Source organism: Botrytis porri, assembly GCF_014898465.1.
Source record: "Botrytis porri strain MUCL 3234 chromosome Unknown BPOR_005, whole genome shotgun sequence".
Classification (NCBI taxonomy): Eukaryota; Fungi; Ascomycota; class Leotiomycetes; order Helotiales; family Sclerotiniaceae; genus Botrytis; species Botrytis porri.
This window is the reverse complement of record NW_024066079.1, coordinates 170338-185182: the sequence shown is the minus strand read 5'-3', so window position 1 is coordinate 185182 and position 14845 is coordinate 170338. Positions and strand designations below refer to the sequence as shown.

General features: G+C 38.2%; 1 protein-coding gene across 1 annotated transcript; it reads left to right on the top strand.

Annotated features, from left to right (window-relative positions):
- Positions 1-12121: 12121 nt before the first annotated feature.
- EAF01_003819 (uncharacterized protein) lies at positions 12122-13634 on the top strand (the record flags this gene model as incomplete). The annotated part of the gene is made up of 2 exons (XM_038912073.1): positions 12122-13300; positions 13359-13634. The coding sequence occupies 2 exons, from the start codon at positions 12122-12124 to the stop codon at positions 13632-13634; spliced, it is 1455 nt and encodes a 484-aa protein (XP_038771757.1).
- Between the last annotated feature and the right edge of the window lie 1211 nt (positions 13635-14845).

Genomic DNA, 14845 nt, shown 5'->3' with positions numbered 1-14845 from the left:
TATATGAATTATTTGTAGATTATTTGTAAATAATTTGTAGATATATAAATTCTTTGAAAAAAGTAAAGATTTGCTTAAAATATAAAGCTATTTCTAAATTATTTTTTAATCTAAAAGTAATTCAAATTTAAATTTATATTAATTTTTTTATTAATTATAAAATTATATTAATATTATAAAAGATTATGAATAATTATATAATATATAGGTAGGTAAATATCTGTAGGTAATTTGTACTTATTTGTTTAGATTCTGAATTATCTATTTTATAGACGGATTATCCGCGGATTATTTGTTGAGGTCATTATCCATCCCGGGGGTACCCGTTACGCAGCCTAATTGTAAGATCTTACATGTCCCGACTATCCTGCTTCCATGTTCATCCTCATAATAGACTCTCATATCTCCTTCACGTCAACCGTACTGTCTGTAGTCACATTGTTTGAGGTTCCCATTGGCGAAGAGCACTTAATGCGTGCGCGGCGGAAGAGTCGCAAGTCACCTGTATGGCCATCTACTATTGTGCGCCTGGGACCTTGTTGCTTGTTACAAGTCTCTATTGCTCTTTGTGGCAACTGCACACTCACCAGATTGACTCTTCTTAATGCGTCAGGAATGATGCGGAAGTTCATGCCACATTTGGAGCTTGCGAAAGTCAGATTAGGTACCAGTTTAGCCTGGAGCAACTGACTTACCACTCCAGCTCTTCATTTTCGCGGGCTTCACAGATAGCATCACATTTTGGACAATTATCAAATCCTTCAACCCTTTGAGAAATCATGCTCATCTCCACTCATTGGCTTGGGGAAAAGAATTGTCTTCAAGTTTTACATCGTGCTTTGTGGCCGAATCTTGAATTGCAAAGTTGCCATCCTCTATGCTGATTGTAGCTTGTCCAATATTCAGGAAGTTCATTTCCAACACTGAAACGAAAGTTTTTTGGAGTTAGGATCTCTGCTGATAGATCCAGAAACCAAAATCTCACCTCTTTCGATCTTGTGAATTCCAGATGTAGAGGGGTATGTCTCCCAAGAGCGTCTATAAGATAAACGGGTTGTCGGCGACCCACCTGCCCAGGTATTCGTGTTACGATATGATGTATTTCTAACACTAACTAGAACACTTTCAGGTTTGTTTTCCTAAACCATCATTAGCGCTACACGCTGCTGAAAGATGCTCCATTCAGAAGCCAACATCACACCGGTTGTTACCTCAAGAATTCTCCTTCCATGAACGAGACCACTATAGAGTAATATCAATACCAAATCTATCTTTAAGATCATACACAACCTTTAGCTACTATCGGATACACCCAAAAGCCGCCGCATACAGCCAAAATCCGATGCCTAAATCCGACCGACAAGAATTTGGTGCCGAGAAGTTTGGCTCTTTTAGTCCAAAAGTTATTAATAGTCATGTGGCAACGAGAAGCCACTATTTGAAATCCTATAGCTTCCACTCATCGAGCCTCATCAAGATCCAATCGTTTGACCCGTCTCAGTGCTGTCTCCAGAGTGTCGAGTTGTCGCACGACGATCTCGCAAAACTCAGAACTGGAATTCCCACACTCTCGGAGGACATCAACAACTGTTGTAACTAGATCGATGACAGCGATGAAATCGCCAACGGAAAATCCGAATCCCACGGAAATTTGAGAAAGTTTCCACACGTAAAATGGTGGATCAGTATATTTATCAGGAATATCTTGACGACTTAACAAAAAATTGAAGTTATAGCTTTTGCGTCAAGCTGAAAAGTCATTTGACACGTCAAGGGTACACTGGAGAACGGGAAGTGTTTATGTTGGGAGACCCAGCAAGGAATGAGGATTTCTACGATGAAAGAAATTCCGAGAAAGAGGGCTTGTGAAACAGTATAGTGCATTATGAAGATTGTTTAAATTTCCTTCATGCATAGAATTTGAGAAATATTTCAGAGAAGTATTGCGGATTGAGAGAGTAATGTATAGTGTAAATTGCATATTCGAAGCAAGCTGAGGAGGGGCATTTTCATAACAAAACAAGAAATATAATCTAATCAGTCTGAGCTCTCATAAGAAGTCTCTCTCTCCTAGATATAGATTATAAGACACTGTGAATCCAAAATTACTCTATCCCTATAGTAATTTATTATACCAAGTTTTTACTCTATTCTATAAATCCTAATAATGGTATTCTATTTCCTTATGTTATAAGTTTAGTTTACAGAGATGTTTAACCCACCAACACTTTCTAGGACGAAGTATCTCATCAGCCCTACTAGAAACCCGACAGTATTAATATCGACGAGCAAAGCGAGAAAAGGGGAACGACGAATTCATACAACCGAACAAAGTATAAGCGATAGTGAATTACTATCGTTGCACAAGATGATGACACGAATTTAACGAATATGTTAATACGCACAAAATAGAAACGAATTTTGCAAATAAATTTCCCGGAGAGAATTTAATTCCACTTACATCATCGAAACTTACAAGATCTTTGTGTTACGCCGGTCCATCCTCGGTACCGCGTCACATGACTCTTAGCACGTGATGGACCCTGCATGACAGGCATAACGGAATGTAGGTCCATACAGACCAAAGGTCCAGGACCTCTCTAGGTCCTGAACGCTCCAGTACAGTACGAAGGTCTATATAAGGGAATGGGATTTCATTACAATGTAGAGCTTCGTGCTCAAGAACAATCATTAGTTTCATTACTATAGTTACGAGAATTGCAACCAGTTACAACCTTATTGAATTCCTACTTGAAGTCTAGTCTAAACCACCTCGAGAGATCTCTAGACACTTCCACGTGACCCTAGAGGCAGCTCCCGTAACACTTTGTTGTACTTCCATGACGGTATATATTTACTTTTTCAAAAGTGCTCATCTCATGATATAGTACTAGGGTACAGATAATAACCGCTTGTCTTAATTACATTAAAAAATAGCGATTTAACATATCTCATATAATGATTTATTAATATTTATAATCATATTTTTCAATTGAAATTTTTCAAATAAATTATTTATATAATAAAGACTTACATTTTTTTAGATTTTTAGTTTTAATATAAATTATAGGATTGATATTTTATAATTGAAATAAAACCTTATAAAAGTTCTTCAAATTTCGCTTATTTCATTAGTAAATTCTGAATTTCCAAATTACTATAACTATTTCAAAGCTATATAATACAATCAATAAAGATAAACTATTAATTTTTTTGAAATCTTTAACTAAAACTTAATAGAATTCCATAAGTATATATAACCAATTCAGATGTGATTGTATTTAAATCCATTCGTTTTAAGGATGAATTTTGGTGTGATTTAGGCGATCGGTCATTATCTATGCACAGTGACTGTATGAGGTTTGATTATCTCGAACACTCGAAGAATTTCTGTATAAATTGTGTCATTTTGTGGCAACACGATCCTGTTAGTCGTCTATACAGTGCCCACAATGGCACAGCTAGCTATTCTGAATTGGACTTCTCGTTGTGTTGACAATGCCACTAGATGATAACTTCAACTCAGCACACATATACACACCATCAACAGCTCTGCTTAAGAACAACAAAGCACCGAATAAGCTACTTACTCAACATGACTTTCATCCAAAATGATTCTTACAGCTGTGTTCATCTCACAAGTATTCCACAGCCAATCCAGCAGCCAATTCTTCTCGCCTAATTTTCAAGAATTTTAGAATCAACTCACAGTGTGGTCTTCTCTGGATCTGGATGAACATTATCCTTTTCTGATTGAGAAGAAATATTTACATCTCATGTGAGGTACCTCTGCTCATAAGGATACATTTCGATATCATGATTCGGACACATCATGTTTCCCTCAGAATCTTCACATTATCGAAAATGATCTTGCTCCTATAGCTAGAAGCATGAAGTATAAAAGGTCAACTCGGCTGCATCATTAGCTCCTAAAGGTACCACGGTTTTCCACTCAGCGATAACCGTCAAGGTTTGAAGCAAAGACTCCAACATTTTTTGGCTTATGTAGAATGACTCGAGGTACCTTAAGATCCGAACTCATTCAGATGGTAGGCACGAACTTGAAGCGGTTCGAGAGTATATATCCATTAGCGGCAATAAACAAAGAGAGTTACACGCGAAGTGCGACCATAGCAGGTATATCTGGTATCTATTCAGTTCATGAGAGTGCCAACGTGATGTTTTTCGAAGTTTAACATTCGAACGGTACACATAGATATCTTCTACCTATCTAAGATCTTCAAAAATGACTTCTGATGGTAATGACCGTATGGATCTCTCATATAATTAGTTTGAACGTATTTTGCAACAAAATGTTGGGAATATCGCATCCACTGACATTATACCGACACTATACGAGATCCTACGATGGCATGTTGCTCTTTCCCACCGAGGGTTCCGGAATCTAGGACTCCCTGTATAGATGAGAAGGCTTCTCTACAAGCTATGTGCCTGCTCACGCGAAACTCGTCACCATATATTCCTCCCCACTTCTGCCGTGTTTCGCATAATTTCTTTAGAAGACGCAACCCCGTATTCTGGGTGGGTCTTAATGATCGGAGTAATCTTTGATAGGATACTTCCATGTCCTTTCATTCCTAACAATGTCATGATGAAGCATAAGATATCTATTCAGTTGCCGTGTTTCATTGTGTATCAGCCACACTCGAAATCAGGCCATCGGTATTGGATTCTGAATAAAATTACAAGCAGATTATCATCCTAGACCTTGAGAAGGAGCTACCAATTGACAATCATGATACTGCATCAGATTGCGCGCTAGGATCAAATAATGGTATGGTAGCGAACCAGCTTCGGAAAGCTCATGCGCTTGTGCTGCCGTCACTAACGGCTCAGTGTTATGATCATGCTATCCTTCAGGTCCCAGCAACGAAGCTTCTAGGTCTTCTTGATATATTGGATCGCGCTCCTTGGTATTCTGGGGAACATGCCTTTTTGGGCGTCATTCAAACCCTCTAGCTTGGCTTAGTATTGAGTCCATATCAGAAATTGCAAACCCTAAAATCAGTAGCGGCATCGCTATGTCCTGAAAGTAGTGCTATCTCCCTTTACAGATTCTGCGATAGCATGCTTCAAAAGCAAAAAGTGTTAATGGGTATAAAACATTCAGATGAAAGACTGGACAGCCATGGATAATCTGACTGGGGAGTATTCAATAGCCATGATCGTAGAGATCTGCTTCCAAATAGTCTGCCTCCACGGCAGTGGCCCCCGGAGGGCTAGCGGAGCGTCTTTTTTGTATTAACCATATTCATAAGGCCAAGCTATTCGAAGTACTTGAATTACTCATCGATTGAACCTATGTAAATAGCAACTGGCTGTAGGTTGACCATCAAGCATTTCTGAGATATTCAAACACTAAATGAACATTGGAGCAAGAGTGAGAACTCGCAATTGACAGCGACACATCCGACTAGGATTCTGTATCTCATCACGAGTAGAAAATATGCAACTGTATATACGGAGCTCAACACCACCAGACCCCCCTGAATCTCTCACTCCCTAACCCAAAAATCCCCCCACAACTTTCGGCATAGTTTCGGGACCGAGGTCCTCCAATCCCGTACTCATATATATCCAATAGAGTCAAATTGATGATTTATGATTGCCACTCGACACCATCACTCGCACATCTCCGCGATGACTCTGTCCATCTACATCACAATCTCAAATAGATCACCCGATCCCTAATGCTTAAGTTGAGATATCCGAAATCCGTTTCCTCGCATCCAGAATGTTCTATCTCCTATAGGGCTTACTTCCCTATTCAGAATCTATACTACATCTTACACATTAATGAGTAAACATCCTAACCCACCTCAAACAACAATATCTATCTGTGACCTATGCGTATACCCGCATCAAACAAGTTGTTTCCCTCTCCAAGCCATGAAGTTTAGATGTTTGACGGGGTGTCGAGTAGATAAATAGATAAATAGATAGACAGATCGATAGATCGATAGATAAAGCTAGCCTCTGTGCTTTTCCCATTTTAATAAAATGATATGAGATGGAGGACGCTGGCTTCCCGTTTCGTTTGTAGGCAGTGGATACGGAATTATGGGCGCTACGGATCAAGCGAAATGAGAATAAGCAGTGACATCTCCAGGTTTGTCCTTGCTCTGGAATGGGGAAATATTGTCAAGGTATCCACCCGTTTTGGGAGAGTACCAAAAGATATCGTTTCCTGTATAGGAAAGGGAAGGAGAGGACGGATTATTTGTGTTCAGGTGGTGATTGATTGATTGATTGATTGATTGACTGATAGATTGATAGATTGATAGATTGATAGATTGATAGATTGATAGATTGATAGATTGATAGATTGATAGATTGATAGATTGATAGATTGATAGATTAATAAATTGATAGATTGATTGATTGATTGATTGATATTTGAGTTGTAGCTAGATAGTATTGAATAATGGATTAGATAGCTACATAGATAATCACACTTATACTCATTCGCATGCTATTACTTTCCCATCTTCAATACTGCACTCCCCTCATCTAGCGCTTCCATCCCGTGATTCCCATCCCGCCTTACCAAAAACAAGTTGGAACTTACCAAACTTCACCCTCCATAACTATCAAAAGACCAAATCAAAACCTCGACCAGAAACAGCCAGTGTAATCTCAACGGCCAGGAATTCCATTACCTTTTCTAGTTGTAGTTTTCATCATTCCGTAAGCTGTTAAAATGAACCAACGTTAACATGAAACACTTTTTGGCCTGTACGTACTTGGGAAGGTTAATATAAAGTCATCTTTTAGAGAGCAATTTGGGTAACCGATTTCCCTACTATATGCACGTTTTTGTTATTTATGTAAAATATTGAATTAAATTGAATTAAAAATTAAAAAAGCAATATTATAATTTGAAATTCAAATTTGAAATAATTGAAATAAATTGGTTTAATATTTTGAAATAAAAAATTTAAAAATCTCAAAAATTATAGTAATAATAATAATAAATAAGATATCAAATTTTTATAAAAAAAAAAAATTATTTATTAATATATTTTATAATATAATTAAAAATATGAGTTTTATTTAATGAAATTATAAAACTATATATATTATAATATAAAATATTTGAAAAAAAACTAAAGCTTTTATCGAAAATTTGAAATTATATTGTGTTACGGGAGCTGCCTCTAGGGTCACGTGGAAGTGTCTAGAGTTCTCTCGAGGTGGTTTAGACTAGACTCCAAGTAGGAATTCAATAAGGTTGTAACTGGTTGCAATTCTCGTAACTATAGTAATGAAACTAATGATTGTTCTCTTGAGCACGAAGCTCTACATTATAATGAAATCCCATTCCTTATATAGATCTTCGTTCTCTGATGTTGATTTGGAGTTTCTTGGAGTCCTGGCTCCTGAGAACTCCACCACGTGACACTGGTCACATGGCATTCTGTTACCCATCGTAACATATTGATATTAAATTCTAATATTTTTTGTAGAAAATATTTTAAAGATTAATTATTAGTAAAATAATAAATTTATAATATTTTATTTCATTTTTAAGTTATATAATATTAATAATCTTTAAAAAAAATACAAATATATTAAAATCTATAATTCATTAATATTATATCTAAATAGAGATTTATAAATATGATTAATAATTTGATTTAATTTAATAATAAATATAATATAAATATTTATTAGTTTCTTTAAGAAATTTTAATTTTAAACATTTTTTATAAAGATTTTAATCAATTATTAAAGAATAAAACTATATTGATTAAATCTTAATTTAATAAAAAATTTAAATTTTGAAAATTTGATTATTAATTAACATTAAATCAACTTTTATTTGAAAAAATTGTTTTAAAAAATAAATTAATAATATTTCGAATTACAAAAAACTTATTTCTAAAGAATTTTATTTTAAAATAAAAGTTATATAATTAAATTCTCATTATATATAATAAAATTAAAATTTAAATAATTTTAAAAATAAAATTTCAAAAATAAAAGATTTTTTTAAATAATTTCCCTTAATAAACTAAAAATTTATATATTTTAATATCTAACATAATTCCTTTTCTAAAAATATAATTTTTAAATCTTCAATATTAAATATAAAATTTATATTCATTTTAAAATATATATTCAACTTTCTCAAAATAATTATAAATAATTCAAAAAATCTAATAATCCATATTAAATTTAATTCTTTTTACTTTTTTTATTTTTTTTATTTTTTTATAATATTATTGATATCAAAAAATCTATAAAAATCTATTATAATTCTAAAAATAGATTATAATATATTATTTATTAAGAAATTATATATCAAAATTCTATATTCTCTTTATTCAATTATTCAATCAATTCTTAATTTAATAATTTGAAATTCTTATAAATCTAAATTAATAATATTAATTAATTATAGAATTGAATTTTATATTATTATAATAATTTTTAAATTTTAAATTGATTTTTATTTTGATATAAAAAAGCGTGCATATAGTAGGGTCGTGCATGTAGTAGGGAAATCGGTTACCCATCTTGGCAAACACGAGATTAGGTATGGATGGATCATGTAGAAGGCTACTCCGTGTGATGGCTAGAATGAGATCGAAGGCTAATTTTGGGGACTTGCGCTCACAAAGGCTTCGCGAGTGATGAGATGAAGGATACGCATTTTTGGAGATTGAGTATTTTATCTTGGAGGAACGGAAAGAGAGTGATGGATGAATGGGAGGGAATCCATGGCCCCGAGACATGAAATTTCTCCTTCCTTTCGATTTTTGACCAATTCCCGAAATCTCATCTCATATTGGAGAGGTGGAGAGCGCGTAGCTGGGCGTTTACAAGAGTGAAAAATCTAGAACAATCTTGTCGGTCGTGAATGATACCTACCCTAGAGATTTTATTCAATTACTACTCTTGGATTAGATTACAACTGATCCGTCCGGGGTGTTTGATAGGCGTGTGCATTTTCAGGGGTAATACTTTTTTTGGGTGCAGGAACATGGCTAGGACGGGTGAAGATCGTTACTTTTATGCAGGCACAGTTTCATGAACCGTTGTGCGATGCGCCATACGTTCAAGTGAAGAGCTGTGCTGGGTTGTGGGGATCAGATTGGACGGAGAGGAAGTTTCTTCTGTAGGTTCAACCGTTTAGTTCGGCGTTTGAGTAACTGAACACCTTGGGCTGAAGAAGCAAGAAAAGATCAAGGCGGTTGAAGAAGAAACAAATGCCGTGGCCTTATGATCGGCCTTTTTATATAGACGATCAACATTTGAGATTAGATTTGCTTTTACTGTGCCCTATTGCCTTGTGAGGTGGTGATGCATGATGCTAAGATGATTATTTCAAACACTGCGCCTCTTGAACTTTTCCTCGGGTGTGTTATTGATTTCTTCATGGTTGTTGATACAATTTTGAAGCTTCGGGTGTTGTGAATGATGATGGCTGAGTAAATACGATCTAGAAGTAATAAGAAAAGGAGTCCGGTCCAAAACGCCGGTGCAAGCTCCCGATGAAGGGGCTTCAATCGCTTGATAGATAATTGACAAGCTATCCCCTAAGGTGCCAGCAATGAGCTCCAAAAGTAGTCCATACACCAACTAAAAACATTGATAGCTTTAGAAATAGTGTTAGAAAGAAAATCTTTATATCTTTTATATAAATTGTTATTATCATTCATCTTTTGAAATCAGTAAGTATTAATACTAACAGCATCAACAATCTATCAAATCTTTGACCGAGTAGACTTGAGATAGACTTGAGACTTTATTATCATTCGACGACCATCGGACCATGAGTAAGTGAACAATAACAATACATGTATCGTCTCAATGAGGGGGTTTCCATACTTCAGCATCCAGACTGGGGAGATTTACACTGCATGCCGAAATGAACCTTGACAGAAATTAAAGACGGTCAGATGAAATTGAATGTCGGCCACTGAAAGCTTGGCCCTCTTGGTAGTTGTATCAATTACCTCGAAAAGTAAATTATGAATCATGATTAATCCAAAGGTCAAGCACCAAGCACCAAGCACCAAGCACCACAAAGCACAACACATCATACCGAAAGAGAAAAAAGAAGGGTGCGATTTAAGAAAATCCCCCTCTATCCAAGTCTTCCCTCACCAATCATTCCCATCTTGGCCAACAGATAATTAATTTCCGAGAATCTGTTGTTACTGATATGTGTAATAAAGTCGTCATTATGCCTATATTCTGTAATATACTTTTTGACCAATTCGTCCAACTGTAATCTACTCAGGGAATACAACAGATGAATCCTGAATTTCTAGATACAATGTACGACTTATCTAGGTACCTACCACGCCTACTTCCTACTTTACAGTACCTACCTACCATCCATCGTACATAAATTGCGCGCATGTAAATATTGAATTATCCGCAATTCATGTGGTCATATCAGCTCATACATACATACATGCAATGCATACATACGAAGTACGTACATCGTAGGTACCCAAATGCATCGATAGCTACCTACATAGATCATTCCATGCGATTAGATTCGATTCGCATTCACGCACCCAGAAGAAACATGCAAAACGAAGAGGCTTAAACAACTGGTCGTAATCATCCAACCACACCGACTACGGGATGAACGATTCATTTTATCTGAGTAGCAACTGCATCATCCAAAGATGCAAATTCATGCAAAACACTAATAACCTTTTCTTCTCTACCCACACTCAATATTTCTTTCACTCAGAGCTCACATTGTTAGTGTCCGTTTTGTTTGTTTAGGATTTTAGGTAGATGGGCTCGTAGGCTTAGAGGTAAATCATAGTCGGGGTTTCACCAACCAGCAAGAAGATTGAGTAGAGCAAGCCAACCGAATCCTTTGAAACGAAGATTAAGTGCCCTTCAATTTCTCCATGCTTGCTTGGACCGGTTGTGCTCCGCCCACTAGGAAGCCAGAATATGATGAGAATTATGACCTTACACTTCTAGCCCACATACAGATGTACAAACTTGTCTTCTTTGAGTAATGATTCTTGCACCATCCGTTGTCACGATTCTTACAGAATACCCCTATCTTCCCTCTCATTGGAAGAGAGAATGGAACACGCAGAACTCTCACGCGACAGCGCACTATGATTGGTTCACTCTGCACAAACAATCAGGAATTAGAACATGACTAACCCCTGAAGAGATAATAACATAGCCTCTCAAAAACGAGAAATCCTCCAAGCTTTGGTCTTTCCAAGGTTCCGATGACTTTCAAGGGTCAATTGCGGTGAGATCCTCCGAAAGACCTGGGTTGTTAGCTGTACCTGCATTGCACCCATGGATGTGCTTTGGAACCGCGCCGCCTGGGTGTAAAATGTGGCAAGCAACGCGAAGAAAGAAAAAAAAAAAGAAGAGAAGAAGAAAAAAGTCTCTTTTCCCTCTGCGTTATAATGGAGAATGGTACCATACCAGAGACTGAGAGGAGCCATACAAATCCCCTCCCCCATGGATCGATCCATCCTTACTTAACATATTTTATTCTCCTTGGACCAAGTAGGTAGTAATCCATCCAGTAATCCATCCAGTAATTAATTATTAGTAATAATCCCCCCTCACCCATGTTCAATTCATAATTAATCCCACTTGTCCAGGGTTCCACTCATTATTTTTCTGTGCCCACCTCTCCCCGTTCGTTTTGCCCATTTCCTTTTAAGCAATTCTCCTATAGCGAGGAGCACCGCACCCTTCCTCATCCTTCCTTTAAAAGATTCCTCCACCCTCCTTTTTCAACACAAGATCTCCCTTGATCACTACACAGTCATTACCAAGTCCCTTTTGCACAAAAGAGTTCCTTTCTCTGTTTCCAACTCTACAGTCATTCTTTACCTTGAAAGCATACACCTTTTTGCGGAATCGACTTTCGCTCTTTAACACACACGCACGATTCATCACGACCACTTACATACAAGTCTATCAAAAAAAAAGAAGAAAAAAGAAAACATTTTTGGGTACATAGCCATTCTTCTTTGGATTCTTCAGACACTATTAGGATAGCATTGATTGCTTGGGAATATATCGCAACAGGAAGGAACATATCATTTACGAGGAATCTAGAATTTACATTTATCCTTCGATATCAACCACCATGCATTTCACAGCTGCTTCCTTGGCTCTTTTGGCCGGAGTTGCTGCCGCTTCTCCTCAACCAGGTCACTACCACCCAAAGCGTATTAACAACGGTACCGTCTCTGCCACCACCGCTACTGATAACGGACAAACCACTTTGACCGTTTTCGCTACCACCGTCCGAACCATCACTTCATGCGCTGCTTCCATTACCAACTGCCCAGCTCGTGCCACCTCCAGCGCTGAGGGAGCTTCCACCACCCCAGAAGTCATCGTCGTTACCGATACCGTTACCTTGGCCACCACCGTTTGCCCAGTCGCTGAGGCCGAATCTGCTAGCTCCGTCATCACTAGCAAGCACTTGACATCTGCTCTTGCATCCCTCTCATCTGCCATTGCCAGTGCTGCAAGTGAAAGCTCTTTCTACGGTGCTACCACCACCTCTGCTATCCCAGCTGCTTCCAGCGGAGTTGTTGGTGCTACTAGCCCAATTGCTTCAAGTGCTATCGCATCCTCAACCGCTCTCGGTGTTAAGACTAGCCCAGCTTCCTCCCTAGCTGTTTCCTCTCTCCCAGCCGCCGCTGTCTCCAGCGCTCTCGGTGTTGAGTCCAGCTCAGCTTCCTCCGGTGTGGCCGCACTAACTGGATCTTCCCCATCCTCGGTTGTTGTTCCTCTCGGAACTGGCGTCGTTTCCGCCGTCCAAACCGTTACTGGTAACCCTAGCCACACCTTGACCTACACTCTTGGCTCTGGTTCTTCCACCACCGTTGTCACCACCACCATCATTGAGACCTCCGCCTCTACCATCTACGCCACTGTTACCCCAACTCAAACCGTTGCTACTTCCTCTGGTGCCGGATCCCCAGCTGGTTCCGCCGCTGTTTCTTCCGAGGCTGGTGAATCTACCACCTCCCAAACCACCACTGTTTACGGTACCTCCACCTCTACCCACTACGTCACCGTTTCAGCTGTTTCCTCCGGACCTGCTGCTACTACTGGTCTCGCTGGTGTTACCGCTATTGCCTCGGGTGCTGGATCTGCTTCCCCATCCGCCACCGCTGGTGCTTCCTCTGGAGAGTCCACTGGTACTGGATCTGGATCTTCAGGTTCTGGATCATCTGGATCTGAGACCTGTGCTTGTGCCGAGGCCTCTACCGTAACTGTCACTGCTACCGTTGCTGCTCAAACCGTCACCGTTGTAAGTTTTTAATCATTTTGACCTTTCAAAAGCCCATCAAACTAACAATTATCTCTAGACCGCCGCTGCCGCTGGATCTGATGCCACTGGTGCCCTCTCAGGTATCCAAACCGCTATCGTCTCCACCAACTCTGCCGCTGCTACCACTGACGCTTCCGTCGTTGTTAGCACTGCTACCGTTGTCCCAATCCCAGCTACCACTGCCGATGTCACTTCTATCCCATTCTACGGTAACGGAACTGCTGTTACTTCCACCAAGAAGTCCAAGTGTGCATCTTCTGGTTTCTTGACCAGCAAGGCTAAGCCAACTGGTGCCAAGCCAACTGGTTACTAAAATCTTTCCACAAAAGGAATGGATTTTGTATATCCTTGAGCTCGATGTGATCAACTGCTTCTTGACAGCGAAGTAAGTGATTATGCATCAGCAAAGATGTTGAGGTGGAGGTTTCCTTTGTTAATTGCACATTGTTTTTTTTTTATTGCCAAATATTTATGAAGAGGATTTGAAGATGGAGCAGGATCAGACAGTTTAAAAGATTGCGGATTGATGTAAGGGATTGATATCAATGAAGACAAAACAAAAACCAAATACTTTCTTGTGCATTATCATTTTTAAAGTTTTATGTATGCGTTTTTTGTGTTTTCATTGCACATTTTGCTTGCTTGTATGTTTTTGGTCATCAGGTTATGACTAACACTTCTATGGAGTTCTTGCATATGATGGTACGAGGGATTTGGAGGATAGTTTTTTTTGCCTAGGCGTCTCAATTTACAGATTCATGAACGTATTCCTCGTATGCTCCTGTGCAATCTTCTATGCTTCTCTTCTTTTGATGTGCTGTGCAGAACGATGTAAACAATTTAGAACGTGGGATATCAAGTACGCAAGGTTGCTTGTCAGCGAATTGTTATACTCTTGTAAATAGCTTAAAATCAATTAACGATGGTACCTGTGTTCTGTTCCATGGATTTGAACACTGGATTCTATCATTTGATGAAACGATGAATAAGCAGCATATCTGTGATTATAACGTTTGAGCTTGCCGCACAGGTAAGAAGGATTTGGACGATATATGTAGGACGATGGAGGGGTGGTATTGATTCCTTTAAAGAATAACCATACCACACTACTCCTACTATCATGTGGTACTCGATGGATTTAAAGCATTTGGCTTGATTACTATATGGCCATCTTACTGTTGACTCGAATCTTACGACTCTTGTACTAACAATGCTCAATCTTATCTCATCTTCATTCTCAGATTCGAAATCATTCATTTAGCTACTCAGCTACCTCCCACTCTTGCAGTCGAGGACTCGAAAACAAGTGAAATATATCACTTATTGCACTGGCATTAACTCTCGACGCAATGAGAAAAATCTATTCCTCGATACCCAATCCGAAATGAACATTTTCTCTAACGGAGAGAGAGAATTTGAATGAAGAAATTGGAACGAAGAAATCGGAAATCATATACTAGATCTAGTATGTACCCCGGAAGATCATTTGTTTGATATTCATCTTGCATTGAGAGTCGAGAGTCT